This window comes from Apis dorsata, unplaced genomic scaffold (assembly GCF_000469605.1).
Source record: "Apis dorsata unplaced genomic scaffold, Apis dorsata 1.3 scaffold_997, whole genome shotgun sequence".
NCBI classification, from domain to species: domain Eukaryota; kingdom Metazoa; phylum Arthropoda; class Insecta; order Hymenoptera; family Apidae; genus Apis; species Apis dorsata.
The window spans coordinates 13,501-28,384 of record NW_006264098.1 but is presented as its reverse complement, the minus strand read 5'-3'; the positions used below and the strand labels follow the sequence as shown (position 1 = coordinate 28,384).

Genomic DNA, 14,884 nt, shown 5'->3' with positions numbered 1-14,884 from the left:
ATAAAATATATTTAATTTTTTTTAAAAAAATTTTTATATTAATATAAAATTTATATATTAAAAAATTACATAAATTATTGATTAAATATACAAAAAATTCTTTAAATATTTAAATATTTATTAATATTATATATTTAAATATTTAAACTTTAATTTTTTTAATATATATTTTTATTAATTCATGATCACAATTAAATTAATAATAATATTAAAATTACTTACTAATATATCTGTTCTTAAATCGACAAGAAATTTCACACCATTTTCAAGTCTTCCAATCATAATAAACAACCATTGATAATCTGGTGTTAAAACATTTCTTAAATTTCGTTCATAAGAAATCATACGTCTTCTATTATCAGACTAAGATAAAATATATATTGTGTTGTTAAATTTTTAATAATTTTATAATAATTATTAAGAATTTGATATTATAAACAACAAAGTATTTTTTAATTTATTTTATGTATTATAAATATGAATAAAAAATTAATAATTTACAAACCTCTGTAGATACATATTTTTCTGCTATATTACATACAACAGTATGTTCAATAGCATATCTAAATGCTAAAATACGTAGAATTTGTTCCTTATCTTTTTTGTTACTTTCTTGATATGCATTACATAAAATACGAGCTTTATTCTAAAATAAAATTTTAATTCTATTATACACAAACTTCATTGCAATTGAAGTTATTAATTAATATATTTACATATTGATATTTTTATTATTTATAGTTTATATTATTTTAATTATTGTATTTATATTTGTATATTTATAAATACAAAATGAACATTTCATTTAATTTCTTTTAATTTATTAAATTTATTTTTATTAAAATAAAATATATCAAATATTATTATCAAATAATATAAATAATAATTTTAACAGATATATTTTAATCATTTTTTACTTTTTTAATTTAATTTAATTTGCATATTTAACAATTAATCATATATTTAATTTAACTAAGAAATTAATATAAAGAACTAAATAATATATTATATTAAACAATAAAAATAAAAATATTTTTAAAATTATAAATACATATTTAATATATATTATAAATCTACTATGTACGTATCAATGTCAATTAGAAACTAAATATAAAACATAATTTATATTTTAGTTTTATATAAATCATTAATTTTATAATTAAATAATATTAAATTTAAGAAAATAGAAAAAAATACATAATTTAATATATCTGAAAGATTTAAAATATAATTTTTTATATGAAAATGAAAATTTCCTTAATTTATTTTTAAGAAATATTAAAAATTAAAGATAAAAAATAATTTGTTTTTTGAATTTTTAATATTTCTTAATAATAACTAACCTCAATAATCCAATTACTAACATTACTATTTTTAAATTTAAAAACTTCTTTTAATTGTTCTTCAAAAACATTATTTTCATAAAATGTAGAAATATCACGTAGATTTTGTGTAAGAAACAATTTTAAAATCTTCGATGTTGTATTATATTTTAAAATAAATTTATTATTATAAATATTAATTAAAATTTTCAAGTGCATTCTACTAAATATCATATTTACAATTGACAAATATATACACATAAATACATTAAAAAATATTTTAATTATTTTAAATTATAAAATAATTTTAGATAACTTTTCTAAATTATCTTATATATATTATTTTTTTGTATTCTTATTTCGAATAAATAACAACAGAAAACATTTGATATTAAAATGTAAATTAGAAAAAGATTATATCAGGATTCTAAAAGTTAACTGAGAAAGATTAATTATTGAAATGATTGTTGAAATGATTTCAAGCAACTTTTTTACTTTTCTAAAATTTTTGTTTTGTTGAATTATTATTGTTTGAAATAAAAGATCATTGACCAATCAAAGAACGAATAAACTTATCATATCAGGTAGATGTCACAATAGTCCACAAATCTTTTTCGAACTCAAAACATTTCTATTTAATCAAGTCTGGCAATTCGTTACTAGTACATAGTAATACCATCATAATAAAATATATTTAACTGCAAATTTTTTTTGTTAATAATTTATTAAAATTGAAATAAAAATTTTTGTAAAGAAAAAAATTGATTGACTTATGAATAGCCAATATATATATAGCTAAATATATAAAATATCATAAATATATATTAAATTTAATGATAAAACTAAAGAATAATTTTAATATTCAAAAAAATTAAAAAAAAAAAAAATCAAATGTTTTATGGTGTAATATAAAAATAATATACAACAAAATAAATAGGATGAAATTACAAAGAAAGATACTAGTATTTTTTAGTTATATAGATATAGTATTTTTTATAATTTTTATATGCAAGTAAAATAATTATGCCATTAGAACTGATTTTCGTGTATTTAATAATATTATTTTTAATAAATTACAAAGTTGAATATTTTTTAGCAAAATAATTTTAATATTTTAAAATAGTAAAATAGTAAAATAGTAAATTTTAAAATAGTAAATTTTTTTATGAAGTAATAACTCTATATTTTTTTCATAATTCTTCATTTATTGAAAATTAGAAAACAGAAGTATAATTATTCAATTTTAAAGTATTATTATAATTTTCCTTGATTACAAGGAAATTAAATTATAATAATACATTATAATATATATTATAATAATATTATAGTATTATTAATTATAAAATTAAAAAAATTATTTTAAATATATATGAATATACTATATATATGAACTGTATACTATACAATAATAATATTATTATTAGATTATTGTATTATATAATATAAAAAATACAAAATAAAAATTTGAAATCTTTGATTTTGATTCTTATTAAATAATTATATTCTACAAAAAAATCAAGTAATTAGTATAAATATAGAAAATATTTGCTCTATATTGTCTACACTATTGTATTCAAAAATACATATATTTGTACTGAATAATATAATTATTTCATTGCATAATTTATTTATACAATTGATTTAACATAATAATATATTGTTAAAAATAAATATTTTATAAAATTGTGAAAATTTAAAATTGGTAACTTTTAGTAACTTATTTGATTAGGGAGATATGAGTTCAGACACTGTTGAATTTATTCTCACTATAATTTGTATAGTATTTTCATAAAGTAAGTTTTGCTGTGCCATGATTTGTTTATAAAATTAGCTTTGAATGAATGAGTAGATATAACATATTCAAAAAATATATATAATGTGATACAGTTGGCAATCATTAATATTAAGATATTGTAGGTGGAAATGATATGATACATATTTAATCGCAAATTAATTAAAAACAAATTTACAAACTGTATATACCTTAAAAAATAAATGTGATCTTTTATCGATATACAGAATGCAGATAGTGCATTTTTTTTGGAGTTTTATTTGGTATATTTTGTTTATTTGTCAAGGTAATTTGACTATATGCATTTCATATAATAATTATTCAATTTGTAATTACATTTATTATTGTTATGTTAATTTGTGATAAATTTAAAATATATTATATTTTATATTACAGTCAATGCTGTAGAATATAATATAACATTAACTCACGATGGTCCTGTAGTATTAGGTGGGACTATTACATTTAAAGCAGATATCTTTGAGAATGATGATAGACCATCAGGAACATTTAAATATAAATGGAGCGACAATGCATTAAATCCTCATATATATGAGGTTAGTTTCTTTTTTCCTGTAGTTTATGTTTTATTAAAATTATATATTATATAATTTTATATTTTGTTACAATTCTCTAATAAAAGATTTTTTTAATGAAAAAAAAAATTTTTTTTTGAAAAATATGTATTTTAAAGAAATGTATTTTTTTTATAATGTATAATATTGAGTTAGTTTAATTCAGTTTGATCCAAAAATTTTTTATTCATAGTTTTAATAATAAATAATCATATTCATTATAATATTTATTTTATGTTTTTATTTATTATATTTTTTTTATTAAAATCTCATCATTATTGTAATATATTTTTTATATTTTAATATTATATTATATAATATTATATAATATTATATAATTTATAAAGAAATATACAATTTAAATATGAAATAGAAAATAATAATTTTAATTTTTTCATAGACAGGAGAAACATCAAATACAACAACATATTGGAGTTTAAATATTTTACATGAAAATTATACAATTGGAATATATGAAGTTGAAGTGATAGTTAGTAAATTTGTTATTTTATGGTGGGAGAAACTTACTAGTGTTCGTGCAAAGTTTTATGTCACTCGTAAGAATTTTTAAAATCATTTTATATTAATTTTTTATTTATTATATGTTTCTTCAACTTTATCATATTTATCAATTTCATAGAATTTCTTAATGGAGATATCAAAATTATACAATCCAACAAAACATCAATAGATACATATGTTTCTTCAGCATCTGAAGCAAATGTAACAATAAATATAAGAAAAGGTGATATGGATTATTTGATGAAAGCTACAACAGTATCAATTTATTGGTTCATAGATTGCAAATATTTTGGTCAAACAAACGATTTAAATTTTCTCTACAATTTTACAAATCCTGATATATCGCATATATTAGAAGCTTTAATAATTGCATCATATGATTCGCTAACAACATCTGTTTTACCATCTACAATTATTTCACCAATGACAGCTATTCTTTCTAATAAAACTGTGCAAAATAATATAATATCAAATATTACAAAAGAAGAAGTGGCAAATGCTATCATATCTAATAATAATTTAACTATAAAATTAATATCTACAGAAGTAACAGAAATGCCATTAAATGATGCAACAAATAATATGTCTGATGTAAATAATATTTCTTTACCATATATTTGTTCCAATTCTTCAATAATTCCTCCAGATCCTAATAAAACATATGGACACTTTATAAAAAAGATTGATGTTCGTGGTAAGTATAAATATATATAAAATATATATAAAATATATAATTATATATGTATAATTATATATAAAATAACAATATTCAATATAAATTATAATGATATTATCAATATAAAAATTATAGCACCCATAAGAAATATAACAGTAGAGGGTACTAATTGGATTCAACCTTGGGATATGTTATCTCTTAATGTAACATGCAAAGGTTCAGGACCTTTTAATAAGTGCCTTCAGTTTCAAAGAGGGAAGTATAATATTACTGGAAATGAAACATGCAACAATATAGATAATCTTTATTCTTGTAATTTTTCTATTATTCATTATTTTTTGGAACCAAGTATATACACAATATTAATCATATTAAATAATGATGTCAGCAAACAAATTTATCCTTTGACAATAAATATTTATAAAGGTATGTATTATTATCTTAATAATAACAATAATAATAATATAAATTTTATTTTATCATAAGATAGACAATTTATATTAATTTTTTTAATTGCATTTTTAAATATTTTATAGTAACAACAAAACCACAATTATCAGTCATAGTGGTACCTGTTTCTTGTTCACTTGCTGCTGTGGTACTCATTATTTTTGGCATTGCATATTATATACAAAGTAGAGCAAAATTTACTATAGAAGTTGCAGATTTTGATTTTGGTCAGAATAATCCAGAGATGGAATATAAAACATTCACAGAACGATTACGAGATTCAATTAATAACGCCATAAGACCAGGAAGCAAACGGATAAGTGTACGCCAGCCCTATTATGGCAGCATGAATCACTAACAAGTATAGATTGTACAAACTACATACATCTTTGATTGTCAATGACAATCTCAGTTATATAAAATAGTACTAACATATACTATAACATATGATAATATTTCGATAGAATGATTAGAACAATTTTTATCATTTCCTGTTATTTGGATAAAAATCAAAAAAATTTCATGAATAAAATTTTCATTAAATTTTTATTTTTTATATCTGATTTTTATTACATTAAAAAGATCTAATAAAATTCAATTTATATTTCAACAAACTTGATCCAAGCGTGATCCAAATGTGTTGGTAATAGTAAATCGTTATTATCTATAGAATCAAAAAACTTATATGTAACATTATATATTGACAAAGTTCATTCGAGTATTATTATATAATTTTTTCACAAATTTAAGTAGTGAATCTTGCACACTTAAATGCTCGTTAAAGATGATTTTTCGCTCACAATTGATATTTTAATTTAAACATTCGATTTATTTTGCTTTAATATTTAATAAGTTTTAAAATAAATGAATTTACGAAAGAATGACAAAGTTTTGAATCGGTCAATTATACTTAAAAAAGTATTTAATATAATAGAAAAATATTTTCAATTTTTGATTTTGATGATTTTAAATTTTATCTGTTGAAATATATACAATATTTAAATATAATGTATATGCATTGAAGTATACATATTAATTTATAATATATTTTAATATATAATATATTTATAACATATTACATTATATAACATATATTTATATATTACATTATTACATTATATTACATTATATAATTATATATATTATATATAACATATATAGAGTATATATATTAATTTTAAAAATGAAATTACATATCAGCCTCAATTATAGAATTTACAATTACATAAAATTTAAAAATATAAAAGAGACAAATATATTACTTTTATTATATTACAAATATGTTATATTTAATATAATGTAATCTATTTAAATTCTATTTAAAATTTGAACTTATCTTTATTAAGATTTATTAAGTAAGATTTATCCATCTCGTTAAAATTTTTTATTTTAATAAAATAAAAAATAAATAAGAATGAATTTTTTTTTATTTTTTTTTATTTTTTATTAAAATGATGTCTCATATTACATCATTATATTGAAATATTATTATATATTTGTTATCTCTATTTTTAAACATTAAACTATACACTGTTTTTGCACTATCATTATTTTCATAAACTTTTTTCTTATTTTTCTTTATATATATATATTTTAATTTATTTATAAAATATTTATTTTATTTTTATATATAATAAATTTGATTTAAATGGAAATGCTTGAATTACTACTATACCATTTCCATTTAAATTAGATGTTCTAAATATTATTTGTACTGAAATAATTAATATTTCATAAAATTTCAGGGTTATAAACCTCTTACTAATTCTCAAACTCTTCAATGATTAAAATGGAAAAAAAAAATAATAATCAAGTAATGAAATTAAAAGTCATAAAAAATTAAAAACGAAACAAAAAGAAATTAAACAAGAAGAATTTAAAAATGATATTCTATAGCATTTTTAAATATCAAATAATTATTAATACTATATCACTAATAATGTGAGTTTATTCATTCCAAATAATTTATAAATAAAATTAAAATTGTACATAGAATAAATAAAGATTGTATATAGGCTGTGAACAGAATATGTAATGAAATGTTTTTTGTGATGTTTTGCAAATGTGAAAATGAAATTTTAATTTTCAATTCATTTTTTTTTAAATTCTGATATTGTGAAAACAAATATGTATTTTTTTATTTTTAATGTGTTATGTATATTATTTCAGATTATAATGAATTTATATTTAAACTATAAAAAAAGTATTGATAAGTATATAATTATGTCAGCATATAGATTATCAATTTAAAAATTTTAGTAAATAAAATAGTTATCATATCTTTATATTATTTGAAAATAATATTATTTTTTATTATAATAATATATTTTGTAATGTAATTTTTCTGAATGTATATATGCTTCTACTTATATACAAGTTATTTGCACATTCATGCATAAATTTAATTAATTATTGTTAATATGTTTAATATAAGTTATTTAATTCTATTAGTTGTAAAAATGAATAAGTTAGATTTCAACGATTTAATTTAAAGTGACCTTGTATCTAATAAAGATGTTATAAAGATGTTATAAAGATGTTTTCTTGTGAAAACTGCTTATTATTTTTCATTATTATTTTTATTTATTTTATTGTTATTTTTTCATTATTATTATTAAATTGTTATTTTTCATTATTTCTTATATTTTTTTGATTTCGATATATAAGAAAAAAATAATGTGAATAGTAAGTGGCACCATCTGCATATAGTTATTACGATCAAAAAATCTTCGCATTCGTGAGAATTCATTGGTAAAGTTAGGGATTTAAGATGGCGTCGATTGAAGTAAACTTATGAAATTGTGCTCTGGTAAAAAACGGTTATGCTTTTATCGTTTATTGAATATTGTCAGTTCATAGTTTTAATCTATATTTATGTAATATCAATCTAAGATTTTTAATAATTGAAACGTATCTTTCGAAAAAATTGATTATAAACTTTTCTCAAGTCCTGGACCTATAATGTCAGTAATTACTTCTAAGTCATGCCACGAGGAAGAAAATTTGAAATCGATGGAAGAGGATGATTGGAAAATACAGCTTGCATTTTGTAAATCACGGCATAGTACAACAATTGAGGGTGTAAATTGTATTACACAAACATGGAGGATGAAAGAACGAGTTTGTTGCTTTTTTTCTTTTTAGTTCTTAATTAATATATTTTAAAAAATTATGTATTTAATTCTACAGAATAATTTGCTCAATTTTTATTTTTTTTTTTAGATGAAAACTGTGAGCGTGGCTCTAGTTTTATGTTTAAATGTTGGCGTTGATCCACCAGATATTGTCAAGACGCAACCATGTGCACGTTTAGAGTGTTGGATCGGTATTTATTCTAGTTTATTTACATCCCCACAATTCCCCGCTGCCATTATATAATGCATTTTGAGGTTATGCATGTGCGTGACAGCAATTTATAAATGAATGTCATTTTAGTAAATTACTAGATGACATATTTATTATTAATTTGAATAATTTTTATATTTATTATATATTGTTATATGTTTCTTTTTATTTAAATTTAACATTTTGATCGTTATTATTTATTATTTTATATTAATATTTTTATAATTTCATGATCTTATCGCTTTATAAAATTATAATATTATTATAAATTTACATTATCGTTTTTTAGCATATTTTAATGAAAAATTTTATTTAATTCATCTGAATTATTTTTATTAATTACATAAATATAGTTTAAAAATTATATTTTTTTTAATTTTATAGATCCTTTATCAGTGAGTCCACAGAAAGCATTAGAAACTATAGGTTCTAATTTACAAAAACAGTATGAACGATGGCAACCAAGAGCTCGTTATAAACAAAGCTTAGATCCTACTGTTGAGGAAGTTAAAAAATTATGTACGTCTTTAAGACGAAATGCAAAAGAAGAAAGAGTTCTTTTTCATTACAATGGTCATGGTGTTCCTAAACCTACTAGTAATGGTGAAATATGGGTTTTTAATAGGGTTAGTAAAAAGAAAAGTTTTAAAAAAAATTTTAGTCATTATAAATAATAATTTAATAAATATATTTAATTTATAATTATTATATTGCAGACATATACACAATATATTCCTTTGTCTGTATATGATTTACAAACGTGGATGGGTGCACCTAGTATTTATGTATATGATTGTTCCAATGCAGGTATTATTGTAGAATCTTTTCAGCAATTTGCAGAACAACATGAAAAGGAATATGAGGTATGATAACTTTGAAGAAGGTTGATTAAAAATAAAAATTACATATAAGTTCTTCCATTTATAGATGGAAAAACAAGCAGTTCAACAAAATCGTACAAGTGGAGTAGCAAGTGTTTCAACACCATCTTACAAAAATTGTATTCAATTGGCAGCATGTGCGGCTAGTCAGATTTTGCCTATGAATCCAGATTTACCTGCAGATATATTTACATCATGTCTTACAACTCCAATAAAAATTGCATTGCGATGGTAAGATGATAAATATGATTTATTAATAATATATTTTGTATTTTATAATATATAAATATTTATTTTTTATGTAGGTTTGTAATGCAAAATACATCTAAATTGGTACCAAAAATATCGTTAGATTTAATTGACAAGTAAGAATATTTTATATATTTATAATTATTTATTCATATATGTATGTATGTATTTTTTTTATTAAATTATATATTAAAAATTATAATAAATAAATTTTAGAATTCCAGGACAATTAACTGATAGAAGAACAATGTTAGGAGAACTTAATTGGATTTTTACAGCAATTACTGATACTATAGCATGGAATACATTGCCAAGAGGTAAATTATATAATTATATCTAAAATGATCATATAATTATTTCTATCTATACATAATATATAAACATTAAATATTGTATAATAATTAATTATAATTAAATATTAAATATGTTCAATTTATAGATTTATTTCAGAGATTATTCAGACAAGATTTATTAGTAGCTAGTTTATTTAGAAATTTTTTACTTGCTGAGCGAATATTACGCTCGTATGATTGCACTCCAGTTTCTTGTCCAAAATTACCATCTACTTATCAGGTAAATAATTTTAATATTATAAATTAATTTTAATATTATAAATGATATTTTTCAATACAAAAAATTATAATTAATATTTTTTTAGAAATCAAATAAAATCTTTTTTATTCTATCATTAATATATTTTTGTTGTTTATGTAGCATCCTATGTGGCAAGCATGGGATTTAGCACTTGATCTTTGCTTAGCACAATTACCATCTATTCTTGAGAATGAAGATCAATTTGTACATTCGCCATTTTTTGAAGAGCAATTAACCGCCTTTCAAGTATGGCTTACACTAGGTTCTAAAAATCGTAATCCACCAGAACAACTGCCAATAGTTCTACAAGTATTATTAAGTCAAGTTCATAGACTTAGAGCATTGGAATTATTAGGACGTTTTCTTGATCTTGGCCCATGGGCAGTGAATTTGGCTCTTAGTGTAGGCATTTTTCCATATGTTTTAAAATTACTTCAGAGTAATGCTAAAGAACTACGTCCATTACTTGTATTTATTTGGGCAAAAATTCTTGCAGTTGATAGTGTAAGTTTTAATATTATGAGTTCAAAAATATTAATATTTTATTAAATTTTTTTTGAATTATTTATTATATTTCAGACTTGTCAAGCAGATTTGGTACGAGATGGAGGGCATAAATATTTTTTATCTGTTCTTCAGGATACTTCAATACCAGTATTGATGATATAATTTTATTTATTGAAAACTTTTTGAATTCAATTGTATATATGTTATAAAAAAAAATTATAAATTTATTTTATTTTAGAGTGAACACAGAACATTAGCAGCATTTGTTTTGGCTAGTATTGTGAATGATTATCGACCAGGTCAGATTGCTGCAAATCATGGTAGTCTTGTTTCTATTTGTTTAGAACAACTTGGAGATTTGAATGCTTTATTACGACAATGGTTATGTTTATGTCTTGCAAGACTTTGGCATAATTATGACAAAGCAAGATGGTGTGGAGTCAGAGATATTGCCCATGAGAAATTATTTACATTATTACAAGATCCAGTTCCTGAGGTATAAATTATTTATTTAATATATTAAAGTTTTATACATAAATTTTATATTTTATATTTATAAATGTATTAAAATCTTTAATATATGATTATATCTTTAACATATGAATTATATGATAACATATTTAAGAAAATATATAATTATATAGGTCCGAGCAGCTAGCGTTTATGCTTTGGGAACATTTATAAACAGTGTAACAACACGAAGTGAGCATGCAAATAATATTGATCAAATCATAGCTATGACTCTTATTAATACTGTATCTTATGATATGTGTCCCTTAGTTAGAAAAGTATGTAAGTTTGTTATATAATGATATAACAAATTATTGATTTTATATTTCTAATATGAAAGAAAAAAAAATATGAATTATTTTTACAGGAATTAGTAGTAGCACTTCAATGGATGGTATTACATTTTGAAAATTCTTTTGTAACTTTAGCATTGGCTGAAGAAAATAGCAGAAAAGATTTAGTAGTAGAGACATTATCACCATTTAGTGGAATGAGACGTATTAGTTCTAGGGATAGATTAAAAATGCTTTCTCCAAATAACACATATAATCCAGAAAATACAGATGGATTTGGACAGGATCGTATTAAAAGAGTGTCATCATCGTCATCTATTAGTAGTTTAGGTAAGTAATAAAGTATGTTGTTTCTAATTAGTTATTATTAGCTGTATTTCCGGATTTTCGATAACATTCCTTGTATTGTTTCATTCGTGTACCAGGAAATAATTGGGAGTTCGTGAGGAAACCTTGCGAGTCACTTGGTAATAATGATTGGAAATTCCATTGCATGTTCGTACATAGTTCATTCTTCATTTTTAGGTTTTATAATTTTTAATTTATAGCTAATACTACATCACTATTTTATTATTTACAAGCACATTTTCGTAAAAACCAGATATTTTTCTATATTGAATGCAAAATATTTTAAGTTATGTTTTATTATTTTTAGGACACAGTTCTCTTGGAAATTTACCAAGTCTTTCTTATGGTAGTGTGTATATGAAATTATGGCATGGATTATGTAGTCTTGATAATGATCCTCATCCTGCGGTTGCTAGTATGTCTCAAAAAGTCACTAATCACATTCGAAATCAGGTAAACATAATGATTTAATAATATATTTATTATATTACATACATTACATGTACATATTTACAAAATATATACAAATATATATAGCGTGCAATAAATAATACAATAAAAAATAATATAAATAATACATATATCAATATACATATATAAAATAATGATATTCATTATGATACAAAAATAATATAATATAATATGAAATAAAATGTGATATAAAATTTTTTTAAAAATTAATATATATTATAGAATATTTTTTTACTATAGGTCAAAGAATCTTCTGTACCTAAGGAAGTAATTGAAACAAAAATATCTTCATCACTATCTCTTCCACCTTCTCCATCAAATCGTACTACATATTTAAGGTTAGTTTAATATTTTATGTATGATTTCTATCTATTTATTTTTAATTAATATTTATAATTAATTTATATATTATAAGTAATAGCAAAGGAGACTCACCGCCTACTGTAAATTCTGGAACTGATCTATTACGTTCATCAAGAATACCATCACATAGTAATCGTTCAAGAAAACCAATTCCTAATACAGTAAGAATTATTTAATAGAATCATTTATATATGAATAATGTTATATTTTATTCATATTATCATTTAATATATTATTACTATTCTATTATAGATATCAGAAGAAGCAGATGAAGTTGTTGGAATAAAAACAGCATTAACAACTTCACAATTCGTTGAATGGAGTTGTGCTCAATTTGCCCAGCCAGTTAGTTTAGAAACTGAAATTGAATCGATGAATGATATGGAAAGTAGAGTTCATTATGAAAGAGAATGGCGGTAAAATTTTAAAATATAATTTGAATGTATCCAAAAATGTTGTTATTTATAAAAGAATAAATTAATTTGCTATCTTCAATGTTCAGGTACTTAAGAAATAAAAGACAAAAACGTGAAGCAAGAGAAGAACAGTTACGTGCAATACAAAGTAGAGTAGAATTTCAAATATTTCATACAAGATGTTCACATTCTCCAGAAGTTTTAATATTTCATCCTTTCGAACCTCATTTGGCTGTAGCATTGAAAGATTTCTTTGGGTATTTAAATTTTAATATCAAATTTAATGTCAAATTTTATTATTGTTATATTAAATAATTTTGTTTAATAGAATTATTTATTTATAGAGTATGGGATTATCAAACTGGTGCAAAATTGACTTATTGTGCAAGTCATGGTAATAAAATGTCACGTATTACAGCACTAGAGTTTATTAATGCTCATGATGTGACTTTATTAATGGCTGGTTCTGATGATGGTTCAGTTAGAATATGGAAAAATTATAGTAGTATGCTAAATCGCGATCCAGTTTTACTTACTGCTTGGCAAGCAATGGCTGATATACAACCTGCAGCAAAAACAACCACTGGTATATATAGTTATATATATGTATATATTCCGAAATATAAATATATAATTACATAATTATATGATATAATATATAATTTAATTATATAATTAAAATTGTTTATAGCAACAGCTGGATTAGTCACTAAATGGGAGCAAAAATCGCTTACATTAGCTGTGACGGGCGATGTTCGCATTGTTAGACTTTGGGATGCAGAAACTGAATTAAAGAAACAAGATATACCAACAGGTGCTGATTGCTGTGCTACATGTATTGATGTTGATGGTGTAGGTTAGTTCTCTAAATATTCTATTACTATTTTATTATTTTATTACTACTTTACTATTTTACTATATTAATTTAATCATGTTTTTTTTAAAAAAATTATAATTATTTATAAATTTATTTAACAAACCAATATATAAATGATACATAAATGATTATTATTATAATGTATAAATATATAAAATATATAAAATGCATAATAGATATACATAATTAAATAGATATACATAAATTCTTTTTTTCATTAAATAATAATAGTTAATGAAATAAATTGTAATTAAAATACTGATTTATAATTAACAAAAGAATAAAAAATAAAAAGTAGACTAAAAGATTTTAACAATACTTAACTTTTTATATTGTGTTTCTTATTAATATTCAAATATAAAATATGATAAAACATTTTTTTGATATAGGTGCAATGATGGTAGTAGGATGTGGAGATGGTTCAGTTCGTTTATTCGATAGAAGATTACCTCCATTAGAATCAAGAGTTATGATTTGGAGAGAGCATACAGCTTGGGTGTTAGATACATCTTTAAGAAAATGTGAAAGATCTACACCACAATTGTTCACTGGATCATCTTCGGGAGATATTAGAATATTTGATCTTAGAAAAAATTCCTCTATAAATACTGTACAGATAACACAAGGTATTACAGCATTGTCAGCACATGAAATGACTGATATATTTGCATGGTAAGTTTAAGATATGTTAAA

The 14,884-nt window shown here is 21.1% G+C and overlaps 3 protein-coding genes across 10 annotated transcripts in view; 2 read left to right on the top strand and 1 right to left on the bottom strand.

Moving 5' to 3' along the window:
- Positions 1–1,731, bottom strand: part of LOC102676575 (malonyl-CoA decarboxylase, mitochondrial-like) — a 6,239-nt gene extending 4,508 nt beyond the window's left edge. For 2 of the 3 annotated variants that reach the window (XR_422831.2, XR_422830.2), the window contains exons 1-3: positions 1,344–1,731; positions 506–646; positions 223–363 (exon numbers count right to left, since the gene is read on the bottom strand). Coding sequence is in view for 1 of the 3 variants with exons in the window: in XM_006624193.2 (XP_006624256.2) it covers positions 223–363; positions 506–646; positions 1,344–1,583 (522 nt within the window). In the remaining 2 variants the exon portion in view is untranslated. The remainder of the gene's footprint in view (positions 1–222; positions 364–505; positions 647–1,343) is intronic. The other variant, XM_006624193.2, reaches the window with a different exon arrangement.
- Positions 1,732–3,052: 1,321 nt separating this feature from the next.
- LOC116186608 lies at positions 3,053–7,172 on the top strand. Of its 3 annotated transcripts, none has more exons than XM_031514449.1 (8): positions 3,053–3,400; positions 3,511–3,671; positions 4,090–4,246; positions 4,330–4,703; positions 4,758–4,905; positions 5,023–5,313; positions 5,424–5,659; positions 7,083–7,172. In XM_031514449.1, the coding sequence occupies exons 1-8, from the start codon at positions 3,343–3,345 to the stop codon at positions 7,119–7,121; spliced, it is 1,464 nt and encodes a 487-aa protein (XP_031370309.1). In that variant the 5' UTR covers positions 3,053–3,342; the 3' UTR covers positions 7,122–7,172. The 3 variants fall into 3 exon arrangements, with proteins under 3 accessions (XP_031370309.1, XP_031370310.1, XP_031370308.1); XM_031514450.1 differs by having other exon boundaries at positions 5,424–5,698; positions 7,083–7,165; XM_031514448.1 differs by having other exon boundaries at positions 4,330–4,905.
- Positions 7,173–8,034: 862 nt separating this feature from the next.
- LOC102676939 (regulatory-associated protein of mTOR) overlaps positions 8,035–14,884 on the top strand; it is a 7,822-nt gene continuing 972 nt past the window's right edge. The window contains exons 1-22 of one of the 4 annotated variants that reach the window (XM_031514439.1): positions 8,035–8,457; positions 8,560–8,662; positions 9,067–9,308; positions 9,399–9,545; positions 9,610–9,794; positions 9,869–9,928; positions 10,029–10,129; positions 10,252–10,385; positions 10,527–10,910; positions 10,986–11,060; positions 11,152–11,409; positions 11,558–11,701; positions 11,791–12,046; positions 12,142–12,183; positions 12,372–12,517; positions 12,776–12,873; positions 12,951–13,059; positions 13,151–13,314; positions 13,401–13,571; positions 13,659–13,900; positions 14,012–14,170; positions 14,581–14,863. In XM_031514439.1, the coding sequence (XP_031370299.1) occupies positions 8,299–8,457; positions 8,560–8,662; positions 9,067–9,308; positions 9,399–9,545; positions 9,610–9,794; positions 9,869–9,928; positions 10,029–10,129; positions 10,252–10,385; positions 10,527–10,910; positions 10,986–11,060; positions 11,152–11,409; positions 11,558–11,701; positions 11,791–12,046; positions 12,142–12,183; positions 12,372–12,517; positions 12,776–12,873; positions 12,951–13,059; positions 13,151–13,314; positions 13,401–13,571; positions 13,659–13,900; positions 14,012–14,170; positions 14,581–14,863 (3,662 nt within the window). In that variant the 5' untranslated portion in view covers positions 8,035–8,298. Of the gene's footprint in view, positions 8,458–8,559; positions 8,736–9,066; positions 9,309–9,398; positions 9,546–9,609; positions 9,795–9,868; positions 9,929–10,028; positions 10,130–10,251; positions 10,386–10,526; positions 10,911–10,985; positions 11,061–11,151; positions 11,410–11,557; positions 11,702–11,790; positions 12,047–12,141; positions 12,184–12,371; positions 12,518–12,775; positions 12,874–12,950; positions 13,060–13,150; positions 13,315–13,400; positions 13,572–13,658; positions 13,901–14,005; positions 14,171–14,580; positions 14,864–14,884 lie in introns of those variants that run through there. The other 3 variants (XM_006624195.2, XM_006624196.2, XM_006624197.2) reach the window with 3 other exon arrangements.